Here is a 14,790-nt window from a genome sequence, read left to right on the forward strand (position 1 = left end):
TGTATGCCCTTGTCCACCTCCATCCTGTGATTATTTTTTTTTCCTTGGCCTCCTCTGCTTGGGTGACTTCATCCTTCCATACTTCCTTTTTATTCCCCTCCAGGACACTGGGGACTGAAGTGCTTTACCTCTGGCATCTATTTAGTGGTGATGCTAACTGTTTAAGTGGAGAGGTTTTCCCACCAGAGATACTTTTTCCATTACTGCTGCTCAAGAGTACCCCACACCTCTGTCCACCATTGCTACCATCTGAGACTTGAACAAAAACTTCCTCTGCTCCCTTTCTCTACTATCCCAGCTCTTTGTCCATGATCTCCCCTATTACAGCTCTTGATTCTCCAGACACTTCTGTCCCTTTGTTCAGCACCCCAGCTCCTGGATCCCCTTTACTACCTTACTCATACCTGAAACACCAAGAACAGCTTCATCAAGAACCCCTCAATCCTGGTTGCATTTTAGCTCCCCAATGTGTGCCATTTTCTGTCATGTTTGGCTACCATTGTAACACCAACAAGATGGAAGACGAGGGTTAGTGGGCAGGATTTGGGTCACTTCACTGAGCCCCCTGCCCCCTTCACCCAGCAGGCATGAAGGAAAGGATGGTACGTGGTTTTCTCTTGGCCTAGAGCTGTTTGCCACCAAATACTTGCCACAGCAATCCTTGAGTGCTTACTATGTGCCAGGCACTATTCTAGGCATTGGAGACAGCAATGGATCAAAAAAATCCCTGCCTTGGGTGTGTGTTGGGGAAGGGGGGGTGCTGCTTATGTTCTGCTAGGGTGAGACCCAGAATAGACAAACACAAGTAAATTACAATAATTACAAGTAAATTGTAAGAAGTTAACTGGTATCATTCGAAAGGACCAGGCCTGGGGGGGTCTAGAATGTTGGGGGTGCAGGTAGGCATTTTTAATGCAGGTAGGGAATTCAGGGTAGGCTTCATGAAGGTGACATTGAAGTGAAGACTTAGAAGAAGTGAAGGTATTAAGCATGTGGGTATCTAGAATATACTAGGCAAGGGGAACAGCAAGTGCAAAGTCCCTAGGGCTGGATTGTGCCTGCTTTATTCAGAAACAGAACGAAACGAATATGTTTGGAGTGAGACAAAGAAGGGTAGGAAATGAGAATGAAGTCAGAGAAATGATGGACCTGATGGTCTAGCCCACGGTGGACTTTAGTCCTTGTCAAGTATTTCCGCTCCCATCGTGCTCTGGTAAATCCTCCCTAGTATGAATCTACCAGTGTGATCAAGGCTGCCATAAAACGAAGCCCAGAAGTGGCGGGGAAGCTGGTTTTGGACTGGGGTACAGTGTAAAGATTAAAGATGTCCCAGAAGGCCTGCCAAAAGCTGCCGCCATTTGAGCAGGGCTTGTTGATAAGAGTTTTCCAGGCATAGAGCAGTGAGGGATTTAGGTATGCTGTCAGTGCTTTACACATAACAGGCATGCAATAAATAAAACAGAAAACCGCAGACCTGGGAAGAGCCACGGGGGCGGGGGGACGACTCTGGCAGGCAAGTGTTAGCTGAGAAGTGGCAGGAAAGAAAACCCAAAACCGGGTGCATACGCAAACGCTCCTGTGAGGCGGTAAAAAGGTCTCCCGACCTAAAGCCTCAAGCATGCGCACTAACGCACCTTCCCCTCTAAAGGTCCGCCTTTCCTCTTTTCTCAGCCTAAGCTCCACCTCGAGAGTCTTGTAAAGGGAAAATAGGAGGGGCCAGGGGCGGGACTAAAGGCGATTGAACGCTCTTTTGGCCAATCATCTTGTGAAATATTCGGCCTATAGTGAGACGCGTTCAGAACAAAAAGAAATGCCCGCCTCCGGCGCTGAAAACCAATGAAAACCGGGCAGAGGCGGGAGTGTGGGGGGGGGCAATGAATCACGCCTCTCCAGTTTAGCCACGCCCTTCATTCTTGCGCGGCCTCACCCCAGGGGGCAAATCCGATTGGCTGGACGACAACCTCAAAGGGCGGGGCCGCACACGTTCACAGTGGGAATGAGCTAGCGGAGGGGGGGGGGAAGCTGGGCGGGGTTAGACTCTGTCCTATTTAAGGTGGTAAAGGCAAATGATTCTCCAGGTTGCTTCTCCTAGAAAAGTCATCTTCTCGCGAACCGTTGAAATTCCTGCTTTCTGAGGCAGCTCAAGGGACTCAAACTGACAGCCTCATCTATCTTTTTCTTCCTTGCAAAAGTCCCGTTTGCCACCATGGGGATGTACCAAGTGAGACCAAGTAGGGGGACCGAGTGGTGACCGGCACTCTGATTACTGGCTGCTGCCCACTTCGGTGGGCTAGCAAACTTCTAGCGAAATCGGAACTGAGTATAAACAACCTCTACACTTCCCCCTGGCGCCGTTCCAGGGCTGGCGCCACATTCCCCGGTGGGCGCGCAATGGCCGGGCCCCCTCCCGGTGCGGACGGGTCTTTTGGTACATGCAGTCCGAGGTGAGTCCCCCTCCTTCCCACTTCAGCCAGTTCGGCGCGTGCGTGCGCATGCGCGGAGCGCGGCGCGCGCGGCGGTTGGGCCGTTGGGTGTTCGGCCCTGGGATCCGCCGCGTCTCCGCAAGCAGTCGGCTCTGAGCCGCGAGCCGCCGTGAGCTCTCGGATTCGAGCCGGCGCCAGCGAGCCCGGGGGCATCGCCCGCAGCGGCCAAGCTCATGGCCGGCTGAGCGGGACGCCGCCTCCGCCTCAGCCACCGCCGCCGCCGCCGCCTCCTCCTCCTCAGCCGGCGGCGGCCCGGGCCCAGCAGCCATGGCCGAAGACTACTGGGACGGGCGCCTGCGGCGAACAGGAGGAGAAGGAGGTCGCGCGGCCTCAGCCCGGGCCGCCGCCCCAGGCGCCGCCGCGCCGGCCCCGCGGCGCTGAGGTTGCTCGCGCGCCCCCGCCGGTGAGCGCGTCCGCGAGACGTGGGGTGGGGGCTGCCCTTCCTCTTCCAGAACCAACCCAGACCCCGGGCGGTGCCCAGGGGTGTGGGCTGCACGGCTGGCATGTGCCCCCTCCCCCAGCGAATTTCCCAGAGTGCACCGGGGCAAGGGTCATTCGGGGCCTCCCTGACCTTGGCCCCGCCCTGGGCCCGGTCTGGGAGCTGGGGATGGGCAGTCCTGTGGGTGCTAATGGGGAGCAGGGTGATCAAAAGACCAAAAGATGTGGAAGTGGGTGGTGGAAGGCTCGAGGTTTGCTAATGGCTTGAGCTTTGGAGGGGTCGGAGCCGGTGATAAGTCTTACCGCTGTGTAGGGCTTGACGCCCAGCGTATGCTAACCGGGGGGTGGACAGTGGGTGGCCCCGACGGTGTGTGATAGGGGAGAGCATGTCAGAGGAATGCTGAGGTATGCAAACGGAGTTAGAGGTGCGGAGAGACCCCGTGTGTGTTAATGGGGGATAAGGTGGTAGAGATAGCAGGAGGTATGCTAATAGCATCAGAGCTCTGAAGCCCTATGTGTGGTAATGAGCGTTCAGGATGGTGTTAATACTATGTATTTGTCCATGAGGGACTGCAGCGTGTGGGTCTGGAGAGTGCTCCTGGAGGTCAGGATAGTGGAAGAACTCCGAGCGTTGAGAGTGTGCTAATGGGGGTCATCACTGTAGAGGGTACGTTCCTGTGTTTATAATAAAGGTCTGGGTAGTAGTATCAGGCCCAGTATATTGCTAATGGGGACAGAGTGGTGGAAGACCTGAGCTGTGTTACTGGGTATCAGAAGTTATGGGTCCATGTGGAGTGGGAGGGCTCAGTGGTGAGGGAAATGTCTTAGCACTGTAAGAGGTTCAGTCTATTAAGGGTTAAGATGGTGTGAAGTTAGTGTGTATCCATGAGGACAAGGGTTATGAGATTCTGGGATGCGATAAGGGGCAGTTATGTATGAAATTCTAATGACAGTTGATATGGGTTTAGAGCCTTAGAGGTGCTTAAATGTGTGCCATCAGGGGAAGAGTCAGCAGTATGAGGTCTGGAAAATGCTAGTGTCAGAACATTGCGAAGACAGTATGTGTTTGTGTCCACGGGGAACTGGGGTGTGTTGAGGTTCCAAAGGGTGCAGTAAGGAGGATCGGGGTCATGAAGGGAACAGGCATAACTGCGGAGGAGTTGAAGCAAAGAGAAATTAAGGACAGGAATATGTGAAGGTCTAGGTGTGGTAAAGTGGATTTAGAACGATGGAGGGCTGAAGTGTGCTAATGGGGCTCCAGGCTGAATGAAGACCTGTGTGCGCTAATGAGGGTCAGGCCATTATAGAACAGTGTTTGTGTGTCCGTGGGGAATGGGGCTGAGTAAGGGTTCAGGGTGTGCTAATAGGGAGTACTGTGTGTGTTAATAGAGGTCAGGGTGAAGTGAAGGTCCAGCTTGCGCTGACAGGAAGTGGTGGGGACAGGGTAGTGTAGAAGAATCAGAATATGTGTTTAATGATGGTTATAGCCGTGGAGGGGTCTGAGTGTGGGCAAAAACAGGTCAGGGATTGGCAAGTTTCACTTTGTGTTAATGAGATTCAGGGGAGTGTGAAGGTCCAGTGAGTGCTAATGTGGGTCAGCTGTAGAGGGTCTCAAGTGCGTGTTAATAGGGGTCAGAATCATGCACGGGGAACAGTGTGTTAATGGGGGTAAGTGCTTTGGAGAAGCTAAGAGGCGGCTGGGCCTGGGAGGCACCCAAGAATGTGGGGTGGTAAGAGTTAAACTAGAGGGGTCTGAGCATATTCAAACAGAATTCTCTGCTCTTTGGGGGCTCTGTGTGCTGATGGGGGTTGGAAATAAATGGAGAAATTGCAGGTGCTGAAAGTTAGAATGCAGGGAGGCCTTCTTGAGGGTCCAATGTGTGCTTATGGGAGTCTGGACAGGCTGAGGGTGATGTGTTCTTGGTGGGAGTGAATAAATGTAATGGCTATGTCCTCAGTGGTCAGTGTGGTGTGAAGTGATGAGTGCCCTTAGGTGTGAGAGTATTCTGAGGATGGGTGTATGTCCTCAGGAGTCAGGAAGGACATATGCCCTTTTTTGGTGGAGTTGTGTATCCAATTTCTTGTTCCCTCCCTCACTATTCTAAAATCTAAAAAGCTCAGAAGATGGAAATAATAACATTTAAAAGTTTTATTGTATATTAATGTTCAAGTGTCTCTGTTCACAAAGGTCTGCCCAGGGCACCCCTGCTGGGAATGTTGTGTGATACGCAGGTTTTGTATCCTGTCTTCCTAAAATCCCCAAAAAACAACTCTGGAACATGTCCAGCCCTTGGAGTTTCCAGTTAGAGGTCATGGACCCTGGCTCCTTCTGGCTCCCTCCTCATCTTCCATCCAGCCCTACTTACTATCCCCCCAGATGTCCCATTCCCTGCCACAACAGGCAAAGCGACTGGGTATTTGTACCATGGATGCAAGACTGCCTTTGGGGGCCATGCTTCTTCAGCTTCAGGTCCAGTGTTTGGCCTACTGGGTCAGGATTTTTGTTGTTATTCTGGGTTCTCTGAATGGACCTCATCTTCTTTACTGGGGTCTTTCTGCTAGGCTGGCCCCTCCTGGGGGTGGTGAGGTCAGGTAGGTGGAAGCAGGGTTTAGGGACCAGTGAGGTAAGCACCTGATTTCAAGGTAACAGGTGACCCACTTCTCTCCTCGAATCCAGCCTCAGCCCCAGCCCCACCTTCCTACCTTCCCACCTTCCCACCTCCTATCTAGCTCTACTTCCCTTGGGCCCAGGGCCATTGTAGGCCCTGCTGTGAGTCCAGATGGTTCCTAGGCCAGGTCTTTCCCCCTCCTTGTTGGCCTAGAGCCCAGGAGGAAGCAGAAGAAGGCCAGCCTAAGCCTTTTGGTGGCCCTGTTCCCTCCAGCAGCCCCATCTAGGTCATCTTCCTGCCGATGCCAGTGTCCCTGGGCCACCTTTTCTGGAGTTGTTCACGAAGAGCCAACTTTACCCTGCCCATCCTGGTAGAGATTGGTCTTAGGCCCTCAGTACCCTGATTCATTAATTTCTGCCATAAGCACTTTTTGAGCATCTACTCTGTGTCAGTCACTGTTCCAGGTCCTCAGGATATAGCCGTGACCTAAACAGAAATCTACCCTGGCGGAGCTGATCGTTATGGCGGTGAGGAGACAGACAGTTAAGAATACAGAAACTAATAAATAGATGGTGTTATTTCTGAGGAGGTGATAAGTGCTGGGGGGGTAATTTGGCAAAGAGAGGGAGCTCAGTGTAGTTGAGATTTTAAATAGGGTTATTTGTGCAGGGTTATCCATTAAAAAGGTGATATTTGAACAATGGTCCGAAGAGGGCGAGGGAGTGAACTATTTTGAAATCTGGGGGAAGGGTATTCCACATACCAGGAATAGCCAGTGCAAAGGCCCTGAGGTAGGACTGCTGGGTGTGGTTGCAGACCAGCAACTAGCAATGATTGAGGGGGAGGTGAGGCCAAAGAGATAATAGGGGTTAATAGGGTAAGACCTAGTGGGCCACCCTTGAGGACTGGGACATTTATTTGGGGTGATAAGGGAGATGTATACTCTCAAGTAGAGGAGAAATGAGACCTGGCTTATAAAAATCTGGATGGGACCCATAGGGTCCTAACCTGATTGAAACTTTCCAGCAGCCCTCAGGACAGCTGGTATGCTTTGAGATCCATGCCCCCCCGCCACAACCCTACCCAGTGGTTGGGTCTGGGCAAGACTCCCCTCTCCATGCACCCCTCACTCAGGTAGACCAGTGGGGTAGTCCACTTAGTCACCATGACGATGGTTGTTAGGGAAGGTAGGAGCGTCCTTGTGGTTGTGGGGAGCATTCTGCCCTGGCAGTTGGGGGTGATGTGGGGCTGGTGCCGGCGAAACATGCCATTCTATGGGCGTGCCCGGGGCCGTATTGGTGGCCCTTCGGTCCTGGGCGAGCCTCTCACCCCATCCACAGCTGGGTCCATCATTGCTGCTGCACCTGAGAAGGCCTGCTGTGGAGGCCTCTGCTCCCACAGTGAGGCTGCCCCCATAGAGGCCAACATTTCACCTGTTGGGCCCTTACCCTCAGCCAGCCACCCAAGCCTCAATACCCAGGTGTGCAACTTAGGAGCAGGGTCCCCAGGGGCTGGTGGGAGGTACTGACAAGGGTCCCCATCTATGGCAGGTTTCTAGGATTCCCGAGCAGTTCTAGGGCTCAACAGTGGTTGGGTGGGCACTGATACAAATCCATGTCAGTGTGCCTCACTAAGTTGTCTTGGGTTTTAGGGGTACCCTTTAGTAATGGGTACTAATGTGGGACCCATTCCCATCTCTATTCCCTGCTCAGGTCGCCATGGATCGGATGAAGAAGATCAAGCGGCAGCTGTCGATGACACTCCGAGGGGGCCGAAGTACGGACAAGACCAATGGTGCCCCTGAACAGATAGGCCTGGATGAGAGTGGGGGTGGCGGTGGCACTGACCTTGGAGAGGTACCCACTCGTTCCGCTCCTGGGGAACCTCGCTCTGGACGGGGCCCACTCAGCTCTGCACCAGGTAGGTCCACTGACCACTCCTGCCCCCGAGTCTGGCCCCCAGGTGCTGCCTCCCAGCCGAGCTCCCCCTTAGACTTGTGCTATTTCCGTTTTCCTTTCTCCATTTTCTCTCCTTTCCCTGCCATCTTCTCCACACTCTCTCTCTGTCCATCTGTGTCCCTTTCCTTGGCTTTGTGCCTAGGCCTCAGGGGGAGAAAGAGTGCCCTGCCTGCTGCAGCTGCCCCAACCTTCCCTTTGCCCTTCTCCTGCACTCTGCACCCCCTTAGGCCTATTGGTGCCTGCCTTCCCAGGGCCTTTGGCTACTCTGCCACTGCCTGCCTCCTGGCCCTGGGCCAGCACCAGTCTCAGCTCACCCCTGGAATGGGGTGCTCCACTAGGTGACTATTGTCCCTCCACCCCTATCCAACCAGTCTCGACCTGTCTGAATTTCCCTGGGCCTTGCCTCCCTCTCCCTGAGGGACTCCAGGCTGCTCTGGGGGCTTGTGTGTACATGTGTGATGAGGGAATGTGTTCTGGGGAGGGGGGTTCCTGGGGCTCCAGACCTCAACTGGTCTGCCCTCCTCCCCCTGTCCTCACTACCAGAGATTGTACATGAGGACTTGAAGATGGGGTCTGATGGGGAAAGTGACCAGGCTTCAGCCACGTCCTCGGATGAGGTGCAGTCGCCAGTGAGGGTGCGCATGCGCAACCATCCCCCACGCAAGATCTCCACTGAGGTGCTTAACCCCCTATCTGGCTGGTGGTGGGGCTAGAAAAGAGGGTTCAACCTGGGGAGGTGGAGCTCATGGCCCTGTTTCTCACCTGTCTTGCCTGCTAGGACATCAACAAGCGCCTGTCACTACCAGCCGACATCCGGCTGCCTGAGGGCTACCTTGAGAAGCTGACCCTCAATAGCCCCATCTTCGACAAGCCCCTCAGCCGCCGCCTCCGCCGCGTCAGCCTAGTGAGCATCTCCTGTTCTGGTCCTCTTCCCCCCCACCACAGCTTCTCCCACACCTCCACCCCACTTCTCTCCCTAGCCAGTCCCCTCCTGTGAGCCTGCTTCAGCCTACCCCTTTACCCCACAGTCTGAGATTGGCTTTGGGAAACTGGAGACCTACATCAAGCTGGACAAGCTGGGCGAGGTGAGAGACAGTCACAGGGCCTGTGGTGGGGATAGGGGTCTGTGAGAACTTCCTGCAGCCTCAAGCTCCTCTCCTATCACTCTTCCCCACACCCTAGGGTACCTATGCCACCGTCTACAAAGGCAAAAGCAAGCTCACAGACAACCTTGTAGCACTCAAGGAGATCAGACTGGAACACGAAGAGGGGGCACCCTGCACCGCCATCCGGGAAGGTACAGACACCCAGGAAGGCTGTCCCAGGCTTCCCGGGCTCTCCCCATGGCACATTAACATGCGCGTGTGTGCGCACACATACACACATGCCCCATAGTGAGAACAGAGACTGGGGCTTTGGGGACTTCCCTCCTGACACTCCAGGCTTCAGGAGAAAGTGCCCATCATGCAAATATTTAGATAATAATCAAGATAACCAGGAATCTGTTCCTGTTTGGAGAAGAGGCCAAGGAATTAGAGAGCAGGGTACTTGCCTTGGTTCTGAGAGCACCCGTGAAGATGCTCACCAATTTCCTTGACACAACGATTTCCAGTCATAATATCACATGGAATGAACCTGAATTGCATAGGTATTATGTGTGCAAACTCAGTTTCACACAAAGCTGCAGGCCTCTGTACTGAGGGAAATCAGTACAGAAATAAAAAACAAGTTGTGAAAATCTAATGTCACATAAAACTGGGGCTGCAGTCCCAGGTTCTTGCTCCACGCTCTTCTCTGAGCCTTAGTTTCCACATCTGGAACATAAGGAAACACCTTCTTGGTATTAGGTGGGAAAGAGCCAATGGCTCTCCATCAGCCCAGAGTGCTCAGGGAAACAAGGAAACCCTGGGCTCATCCCTGTCTGGTCCTTGCTCTCACTTCTATCCTGAGGGTGAGGTCCTGACTCTTCCCCATCTCACCCTCATGCTTCCTGCAGTGTCCCTGCTCAAGGACCTCAAACACGCCAACATCGTCACACTACATGACATCATCCACACGGAGAAGTCCCTCACCCTTGTCTTTGAGTACCTGGTAAGGTTGGGTGGCAGTGGGTCCTGGGGGGAAGATGAAATGGCCACTATCTCCTCTTCTTTCCACTATCTCCTCTTCTCTCAGGACAAGGACCTGAAGCAGTACCTGGATGACTGTGGGAACGTCATCAACATGCACAACGTGAAAGTGGGTGTGGGGCAGGAAGCAGGGGCACATGGGGGCCCCCACTCACCCACTCCACCCCACAAAATCCCAGAAACAGACTTTTCCCGTTTGGCTTTTTTTTTTGCTGGGAGCCCTTGGAGGGCATTGGGACCCTGTCCTCTTTTGTGAGATAAGGCTCTGAGCTCAGTGTCTGTGTTTGGGAGGGGGAACAGTATCTGCTGGGGGTCAGGCTACTGGATACCCTTTGACCTCTCCCTGCCCTTCCTGGGTCCTAGCTGTTCCTGTTCCAGCTGCTCCGTGGCCTGGCCTACTGCCACCGGCAGAAGGTGCTACACCGAGACCTCAAGCCCCAAAACCTGCTTATCAATGAGAGAGGAGAGCTGAAGCTGGCGGATTTCGGTACCCTGGCCTCCCCCTTCCTCCCAGTGATCCCCCAGCCTTACCCTCTTGTTTTCCCCCTTCCTCATGACCACCTCATCTCAGTTCCTTTCAGCTTTTCTGAACTTTGCTTCAGACGCCCTTAGTCCCCAGCTCTACTGTCCCCCAGACTGCCTGGGACCTCCTCAATTCCAGCTGCCCCTTCTCTCAACCCTTCAGGCCTGGCCCGAGCTAAGTCAATTCCAACGAAGACCTACTCCAACGAGGTGGTGACACTGTGGTACCGGCCCCCCGACATCCTGCTTGGCTCCACAGACTACTCTACCCAGATTGACATGTGGTAAGGACATGTGGAAGTGTGGCAGGAGCCAGTGTGCTGAAGGGGGTGGCTCGTCACGGCAGCCAACCAGCTGACTGCCTCCCCTGTTCACTGTGTTCTCCCTGCTTAGGGGTGTGGGCTGCATCTTCTATGAGATGGCCACAGGCCGGCCCCTCTTCCCAGGCTCCACAGTGGAGGAACAGCTGCACTTCATCTTCCGCATCTTGGGTGAGGATGGTTGAGCCCACTAGGAGACATGGAGACATTTAGAGGTGCCCTGTGAACACTTAGAGTAATTTTTCTTCCCTGCCAGGAACCCCAACTGAAGAGACGTGGCCAGGCATTCTGTCCAACGAAGAGTTCAAGACATACAACTACCCCAAGTATCGAGCCGAGGCCCTTTTGAGCCATGCACCCCGGTGAGGCTCATGGCAGGGGGTGGGGGTGGGGTTAAGGGCCAGAATGCCCAAACTCAATTTAAAGCAGGTCCTCTTGTCCTTGCGGTAGACTTGACAGTGATGGGGCTGACCTCCTTACCAAGCTGCTGCAGGTAAGCCCACCCTCCTGGGCCAGCCTTGGGGGGTTAGGGGATCCTAGGTGTGGGGAGACAGGGAGCTCCAGGGGGAAGGTCTGGGGTGGGGAGGAAGAGAGGCCTACTTGTTGAAGGTGTCAGTACACCACCAGTGCTGCCACTGCCCCTGCTCCTATCCCTCTTTCCCCTACTCAGTTTGAAGGTCGCAATCGGATCTCCGCGGAGGATGCCATGAAACATCCATTCTTCCTCAGTCTGGGGGAGCGGATCCACAAACTTCCTGACAGTGAGTGGAACTGGTAGGGGGGTGTGGGGAACAAGACATGGGGCAGATTGTGCAGGGCTCTGGCTAGGTCATCTCTGTGGAGGCACACCCTTGTTCACAAGTGTGATGTGTTTATTACAAAAACTATTTAGCTTTCAGTTACTTTTTACCTTTCATGGAAATTTTTAAACCTACATGAAAATAGATGCAACATCACTTTCCCTTTTTTTGTAAATATTTTTTTTTTTATATAAAATACATATTGAGGGATCCCTGGGTGGCTCAGCAGTTTAGCGCCTGCCTTTGGCCCAGGGCGTGATCTTGGAGTCCCGGGATCGAGTCCCACATCGGGCTCCCTGCGTGGAGCCTGCTTCTCCCTCTGCCTGTGTCTCTGCCTCTCTTTCTGTCTCTCATGAATTTATTTCTCTAAATAAAATCTTTAAAAAAAATACATATTGAGAAATGCACAGGTCATAAGTATACACAGCACAATGAATTTTCACAAACTAAACACACCCATGTAACTGGCATACAGATCAAGAAATAGGATGTGAGGGCTCCAACTGAGTGGCTCAGTTGGTTAAGATCTGCCTTCAGCTCAGGTCATGATCCCAGGGTCCTGGGATCAAGTCCCATATTGAGCTCCCTGCTCAATGGGGAGTCTGCTCCTCCCTCTCCCTCTGCCCCTCCTTCAGCTTGTGCTCTCTCCTCATTCCTCTCTTGCTCATTCTCATACATGAATTTATTAAATCTTTAAAAAAGGAGAGAGAGAAAGAATATGAAAGGATATGAGAAGTTCCCCTGAAGTGCCCTCTTGTTTGCTTTAGGTATTCCTAGCCCCTTCTTAAGGGTTACCCCTATTTGGACTTTTTTTTTAAGATTTTATTTATTTATTCATGAGAAGCTGAGAGAGGCTTCTCCCTCTGCCTGTGTCTCTGCCCCCCCCCCTCTCTCTCTCTCTCTCTCTCTGTCTCTCTGACTATCATAAATAAATAAAAGTTAAAAAATTAAAAAAAAAAGAAAATAAATGATACTTATTTATATATTAGATGAAATACTGTGAGTCCCCAAGTACTCTAACATCTCATCAACTTGTGGCCAATCTAGTTTTATCTATATTCCCTCTGATTATTTTGAATCAGATCCCAGATATATCATTCATCTATAAATTTAGCATGTATCTCAAACATTTAATAACTATCGTTATTATAGCTTTAAAAAATTGGCCCACTTCCTGTATCTCCCCAGTGGTTTAATCTAAATCAAATCCCAGTGTTCATCACCTGGACTCAACAGATGGTAATTGCAACACTATTATCACACTTGACAAAATTACTGATTTCCTAGTGTCCTGTAATAATCCATATTCCATATTCCCTAGTTGTAGCTGGTTTGTGTGTAAGGATTATTTGACAGGTGAAAGCCATGCCTCTCAAAGAAAAGGCAATTTTTGGTAATTCCAATTGGGCCATGTGGGCAGTGATCCTGGATGGGCCTATGGGTCATTTTCCACTGTCTGTCTTCCACCCACAGCTACTTCCATATTTGCACTAAAGGAGATCCAGCTACAAAAGGAGGCCAGCCTTCGGTCTTCGTCAATGCCTGACTCGGGTAGGTGTGGCCCTCGCCCTCTTTCCCTGCCCCAGCCACCTACTTGCTTACCTACCAACAGCCATCCGCTCTGCTTTCCCCTGCAGGCAGGCCAGCTTTCCGCGTGGTGGACACCGAGTTCTAAGCTGAGTTCTAAGCCACAAACCGAGGCCCCAGCAGGCAGCAGCAGCTGGAGGGATGCCACTCCCCTCACAGGGCAGCCCCCAACTGCATCCTTCTTGCTTGCTGCCTGCCTACCTGCCTGACTCATGCTCGCCTGCCCACATGTTCCCTGCTGCCTGTCCGAACACCCGACCATTGGCCTGTCAGCCCACCCATTGGCCTGTCTGCTGGGTGCTAACAAAGCTCTCATCGCTCCTTCGCCTGGTTTGTCTGTCTGTCTGTCTGTCTCTGTCTCTGTCTCAGTAGTTGCCGGCGGACAGCATGGATGTGCCAGCCTCCCACACTGAGGCCAGGCCTACCCCTCTTCCCCATGATATCCTCCCCCAGGACCACTGACCGCTACCCGACGGCCAGCCAGGGGTCCGGAGCTAGTCCAGGCTGGGGATCTCGGCTCAGACAGGATCTGGCAATGCCTTGGGTCTGAGGCTTCCCTTGCCTGCTTTCCTGCCTGCCCCACTTGCCTCATGTTGTGTGGGCTTTTTTTTTGTTTGTTTGTTTGTTTGTTTCACTCATTGTCGTTTTTTAATTATTTTAAATGAGGTTTTCATTTTTTAAATGCAATATCTCTGTATACAGACTGGCTGGGCCCCACCCCCTGCGTGTGGCCCTCCCACAGTATTTTGTGCAATGAAGCCCTGCTCTCAGCCTTTCCAAGGCAGGGACACAGCCCCTATTTGGAACCCTGACCATCACTAGACCCTGGGGTTGGCTAAGGGAAAGCATGCCTCGACCATTCGCCTTCCTACCCCATCCCACCCCCACCCGCCATCCCCAGCAGCAGGGGGACCTGGGGACTACGGGAGACTCTGGGAGGTGGATGAGGTGGGGGGACCCCCACTCTTTCCCTCCTGCAGTCCCACAGCTGGGGCCTCCTTCCTTCTCAGGGTCTCCTTAGCCCAACCCTCCTGCCCCTGTCCCACTCGGTGCTGTTGAGTAGGGGCCCTGCCAGGAACTGACCAACTCTTCAAGGAGCCATAGTGTGTATATGTGCACAAGCACATATACAGGGGCAGAGGGGTGCATGGGGGTCTGTGCCCAGGCATTATCCCCTAACCCCTGGGGAGGGTGAGGCAGGGCAGGGACAGTCTCTGGGGTCAGTCCCAGATGGGTGGTTACCTCCCCGTCCTCCACTCTAAACCTGGGGCCCTCAAATGGGGTGGGAGGGCTGGGGTGGGGGCCCTCCTAGTGGGGTTTGGGGGGTTGGGTTCCTGAATGCACCATAATCGCTGTATGAAATATTAAAAAGTCTAAAGTGAAAAACCTGATTGCAAGTCCCTGCAGGGGTGGGGGTGGGCTCAGTCCAAGGTGAGTTCTGGGGCCTTGGAGAATTCATACCTGGCCCCCGACATCTAGGAGAGCACTGAGATGGGCCAGGGACATGGCATGACTGAAAGCCATCTGAGGGGTTGCACACACAATAGTGGAACATTTTTGTTGAAGCAGGTAGGGCAGGCTGAAAAGAGGATGAGCTAAGAATCAAGGAGAAGAGTGAGATTTACCCAAGAATATGAGAATGCCAGATAGGGTGGGGACAGGTGTATGTAGAGGGACTGTGAGAGACACTTGGAAGACTCCGTTAAACCAAGAGGTGAGGCAGGGAGGACCAGTATGACCACACATCAGAACTGGACACCATGAGGCAGGCCAGGTGGAGAGAGAGTATGGGAGGAGGGATAGATTTTTGGATCACTGAGTAGGTAGGGGAATCATAATGGATCAAATTCAGGAATGGAGCCACCGATGGATGGAACTGGAAGTTTGGATTATTGGTGTCCAGGGAGTAACAAATCCTGAGAAGGATGCAGCGGTTTGTGAGAG

General features: G+C 53.0%; 1 protein-coding gene across 6 annotated transcripts; it reads left to right on the forward strand.

Annotated features, from left to right (window-relative positions):
• Positions 1–1,951: 1,951 nt before the first annotated feature.
• On the forward strand, positions 1,952–14,232 carry CDK16 (cyclin dependent kinase 16). Of its 6 annotated transcripts, none has more exons than XM_025982483.2 (16): positions 1,952–2,444; positions 7,243–7,450; positions 8,032–8,165; positions 8,267–8,392; positions 8,517–8,573; positions 8,671–8,785; positions 9,485–9,579; positions 9,664–9,726; positions 9,981–10,104; positions 10,303–10,423; positions 10,533–10,630; positions 10,716–10,821; positions 10,889–10,952; positions 11,130–11,220; positions 12,733–12,810; positions 12,897–14,232. In XM_025982483.2, exons 1-16 carry the CDS (start codon positions 2,433–2,435, stop codon positions 12,932–12,934), a joined length of 1,530 nt encoding a protein of 509 aa, XP_025838268.1. In that variant the 5' UTR covers positions 1,952–2,432; the 3' UTR covers positions 12,935–14,232. The 6 variants fall into 6 exon arrangements, with proteins under 6 accessions (XP_025838268.1, XP_025838270.1, XP_025838269.1 ...); XM_025982485.2 differs by having other exon boundaries at positions 10,910–10,952; XM_025982484.2 differs by lacking the exon at positions 1,952–2,444 and adding an exon at positions 2,474–2,886.
• Positions 14,233–14,790: the final 558 nt, after the last annotated feature.

This window comes from Vulpes vulpes, chromosome X (assembly GCF_048418805.1).
Source record: "Vulpes vulpes isolate BD-2025 chromosome X, VulVul3, whole genome shotgun sequence".
NCBI lineage: Eukaryota > Metazoa > Chordata > Mammalia > Carnivora > Canidae > Vulpes > Vulpes vulpes.